General features: G+C 38.0%; 1 protein-coding gene across 1 annotated transcript in view; it reads right to left on the bottom strand.

Annotated features, from left to right (window-relative positions):
• Positions 1–2843: 2843 nt before the first annotated feature.
• Positions 2844–4608, bottom strand: part of kirrel3b (kirre like nephrin family adhesion molecule 3b) — a 269275-nt gene continuing 267510 nt past the window's right edge. Inside the window, exon 16 of the mRNA XM_052097058.1 lies at positions 2844–3956. Coding sequence (XP_051953018.1) covers positions 3486–3956 — 471 coding nt within the window. The 3' untranslated portion in view covers positions 2844–3485. The remainder of the gene's footprint in view (positions 3957–4608) is intronic.

The raw sequence follows: 4608 nt of genomic DNA, 5'->3' as shown, positions 1-4608 counted from the left end.
TTGAGTGAGTGACAGAAGGGGAATGTCCATCATCATGCTAATGCAGTCAAATCTCATAATTGACCCTCAGGTGTGGTGTTACCATATGGCAATATATCACTGTCCATCACTTTCTCCCTATTCAAAGAGAGAGTGATGGGGGAAAAAATGCATTTTTGAGGTTAAAAGAGCAGTCTTTTCAAAGAAACCATTGCTATTTTTAAGCCACATTTGACTCTTAACAATGAGGGTGATCTAGAACAAGCTAGTTCAATATTATTGTTAAGAACAATATTAAATACTCATCACTCAGTCATCACTCAGTTTGGGTTTGTAGTTTAAAATGTAATTATATACTAATTCTTAAAGGAAACATTTTTATTTTACTTTTTTTAAAGAAAACAATTTTTTTTAGACAATTTTCTAAAGTAGTTAAAAGTTGCCATATGGCAAAATGTATTTCTATTTATTATTTTTTTTTGTTACTTGGAAGATCTAAACTCAATGCACGTTGCAAGGTTGATTGTTGTGTCCTGAGCACAAATGATTCTTGTTTTATTAATGGTTTATTCCTTGCTATCAATACCACAGCGATAGGCCAGGCTAAGTAACATGTGAATGCTCAATTTTAAACTTTTCAGCCAAAGTAAGATTCACTGGCTTTGCCATCAGCTTGAATGAATATTTGTACAGTATCAATGGCCTGATTTTCTTCCTGCACTTAACCACTCAAATTGACTGAAGAACAATGCAAAATAGCTTCAAATTTACACTCAGAAAGCATGAGGGATTTATATACAGTATAGCAAGGACTGAGCTATATTATCAGGATCGAAACAGCCTTTGTCGTGGCTAAGCCTCACAACAGGCACTAATACATTTGTAAAATTAGACTCATCCAACCGCACTCATGTATTAAACCCATTGAAATGCCACAAATATAATCATACATAAAGTGCTTACAGCGGTGACTGACTTAATGGCATCATGCCCACAGTGTTTCTTGTGCTCGGATGGCAGGGAGGGATTGTCAGGTTGGTGCAAATCAAAACTCTTCCTCTGGTGTAAAACCTCAAGATCTTTGCAGTTCCAAGTGAGAGATTATCACAGTTGCTTCTACTAGTTTATATGAGGGAATCGCCTCTGGTAATATTTATCTTTATAAGTGGGGGAGAATGAAGAGGAGATAAAAGAGTGGAGTGTTGGAAGCTTTGATAAGTGAAACACTCTGATAGCTTTCACACCCAATCTGTCATTGTGCAGTCAGGGGGTAGTGCAGTGTTAGACCAGAGGGGTTAGTCACCCAGAAACAATTTCCAGGGAGAGACATGTTGGTATCATCTGGTGTAAGCACAGTTGCCACACATACTAGGATGAGCCTGAACCTTGTTATAAGGGGTTAGTGATAATCCCATACAATTATGCCACTTGTAACACAACATAGATAATGGTTGTGCACCCTTCTCTAGTACTAGAGATGTGCTGCCACAATTTTGATTTATTTATTTTTTTGTCTGGCAGAATATTTCTCCCCCAGGATAGAATAAACTAACCATTGAATGCTTCACGAATTAGAGCAAGTAATCTAATCAATTATATGTGTCCATAGTATGAGTCATTTGGCAAAGCAAAATAATTGGAATTGTGGCAAAAGTCTTAGAACTTCAAACATCTAAAATACCAGAGTCAAATTTTGCAAAGGATGCAATATTTCAAAACAGTGGACATGCAGTTAACATAATGACAAAAAGAAGGATGTGGTTTCATGTTTTGGAGCTTCAACTCCTGCTATGAAGTGTTGTTTTATCAGGCACTGTATTTGGCCAAATGTCTCCTGGCCAAACGTCTCCTTTTTCCAGATACCAGACAACATACAACACAAGCATTTGGCGTCCCATAGTTGTGGATTATGGTTTAAAATATCTGTGCCTCTCTACAGATCCAGTGTAATGTGCAATGCTAGCTCGATTTCTGTTGTTGTAAATAACTAGCAGGACACTGATTTGGGACTATGAGCAATTGTATCGTAAAAGTGTAGAAGTGCTCTAATTATCAGTAGGTCGCAATGACAGTTCTGTACATAGACTAAAATACTGAGAGAAAAACACAACAAAAAACAGCATACATTTACATTAAGCACACGCCTTTTCAAAAATGTACAAATTACTCACTTATAACAGTGAGAGGACACAATGCAGTCCAAAAGCAACCACATTAGACAGAAGATTCAAACCAATGTTTGTATCATCTAGATCTCAATTTCCTCTGCAATGAAAACACAAATTAATTTCACATGGAAGCAAAGAAACTGCAATGAAAAAAATATATTGTACGGTGTAACAATCTCAGATGACATTTTATGACTGGGAAGGATGATTTTAAGCTGTATAATTTGACTTCACATAACAAGACACAGGACGTTTTTTTTTCTTTATAAAATCCAAGCATTATTGTTACCATCATTGGTGCATCGTCCACACCAAACCAACCCCATTCATAAATAATAATATTTAAATAAAATATCCTCTCATAGCCACATATTTGACAGAAATGTCAACACACCTTACATAGTCCAACTCAAGGCAAAGTAGAACAGATTACATCATTCTCTCAGTTCCCAGTGTCAAGTCCAATAGTCAGTTATTTCAAACCATGATGGAAATTAAAAAATAAAGAATGTTCAGTAAGAAAGAAAGAACAATAAAGTACACTTATACTGTATATCTTATCTTCGAATGGTTAACCGACAGCTCAGAACCATTTTCAATCAAATTTTTCACTTTTTTTTTTTTTTTCTGTCAGAAGAACCTTGGACTGGAATCCAAAGATTCTGACTGACATAATTTATTAATTCAGTTCCTACATGTCTTTTTTGTACTTTTCTTTTTTTTTTTATCCTTTTGTTTAGCTAGCTGTAGTAAATTAGATACATTGAGGAATCTTAGATACAACATTGACAGTTGTGCTTAACTGTACAGGATCAACAGAGCACTGTCTTCTAATGGAGATAAGTGTCTGCACTAGGGAGGTTAGGAGAGTAGCCTTCGTTAGCTCTCTTCAAAGACCAAATATATGGCATTTTTACAAGCCCAGTTGCAATGTTTTCCCTCTGACAAGGTCACTCATTCAGAGCTTCAACTATAGTAAGGACATTGATTCAGTTCTCATGTCCTAATATCTTTCTATATGGGCAAGAAATGTCACTGTGGTACACCATTGATTTGAGAAAGTTCTTGGCCCAGACATTTAGGGCATTGGGAAAGGTAGTCCATGGGCTCAAGCAACGTTCTGAAAATGGTAAGGCTTTTCAGAGCTGTAAATAAAAGTTTTACAAACATAGGAAAGAAATAAAAGCAAATAAAGTAGAGGAGAAAATAAAACTGGTGTGCTAGATGTGCTTGAATTGGTTCCTGATACTTGTCTGGGGGGTTTCAAACCCATTTGGCTAAACCCAGCACTGGATTCCTTTAACCCTCTGTCTTCTGTCCACCTCGAGCCAGCCCGGGTCAGACATGGGTCTGCATGCGTTTCTGCAGGGGCCGCGTAAGGTCTGAGTTCTGGGATGATGATTGAGAGTAATGGGATGAAGAGGAGGCTGAGGCCTTGCTGTCCTTGTCGAACTGCACATAGCCGTCCTGCTTGCTGTAACTGCTGACACTGCTGTCGCATTGTGTATCTAGGAAAGAGCTGGAGTCACTCATCGATCCCCGCTGGAATTCTCGCTCACACAGCTCGATGGAACTGCTGCCCATGCCCAACACAAACCGTTGGCTGTAGTCGTACAGGCGGTTAGGTCCAGCACCCAAGGTAGAGTAGATGTTGGTGAAGGACATTCCTGTGGGAACCCGTTGCTTGCTGGTGGTGGCCGTGCCAGGATCTCTGCGGATCTCGGTGGTTTGGTTTCCTGCCAGTGTGATGGTCGGGGTGCCATGATGCTCCTTAAATGTGTTCACACTGTAGTATCCATTAGTGGGATCCTTTAAGGAAAAAATAACATACAGAATATGTCAACAAGAGTAAAGACTGATCCTCCACCTCAAAGATGTTACGGGTAATTACTATAATCAACAATGAATCAATAGTAAAAGAGATGGTTTTAAAAGGGCTTTAACACTGACAGCCTACTATATTGTAGCGACCTGAAGTTGTTGTTTTTTTACTAAGAGATGGCAATTTCTGTCAACATGAGTGAAATCGAATGATGAAGATTTGGCAATGTTGAGCGGAGCTGCCAATGGGAGTGCAGACAGTGATATGCCACCTAAAACAGTTGGACAAAGTGGTCAAGTAGAAATGCCTACTAGGAACCAAAAGCACAGACTTGATGACCTCTTGAGATTTTGAACACCGCCTATGTCTGTTATAAAACATTTTGGAACCAAACATGCTCTTTCACTCTAAAATATGCAATATCTAAAGTTTTTAATACCTTAAAGTATCTTAGCCTTTTGATCTCGATGTTCTCGTTAATTGAATACACATTTTAAATTCCAAGACTCATTTTGCTTTCAAACATTCCACAATTTCTCCACAAAATCACTCCCTGTGTGTATTGTATCTATGATGCACATATTCTGTTTGATTATAAATGCTCTGAAACAGTAATGTTAAAAGTAATTTCACTATAGG

Source organism: Xyrauchen texanus, chromosome 29 (genome assembly GCF_025860055.1).
Source record: "Xyrauchen texanus isolate HMW12.3.18 chromosome 29, RBS_HiC_50CHRs, whole genome shotgun sequence".
Taxonomy (NCBI): Eukaryota; Metazoa; Chordata; class Actinopteri; order Cypriniformes; family Catostomidae; genus Xyrauchen; species Xyrauchen texanus.
The sequence above is the reverse complement of the archived record's forward strand: the minus strand, read 5'-3'. Positions and strand labels throughout refer to the sequence as shown.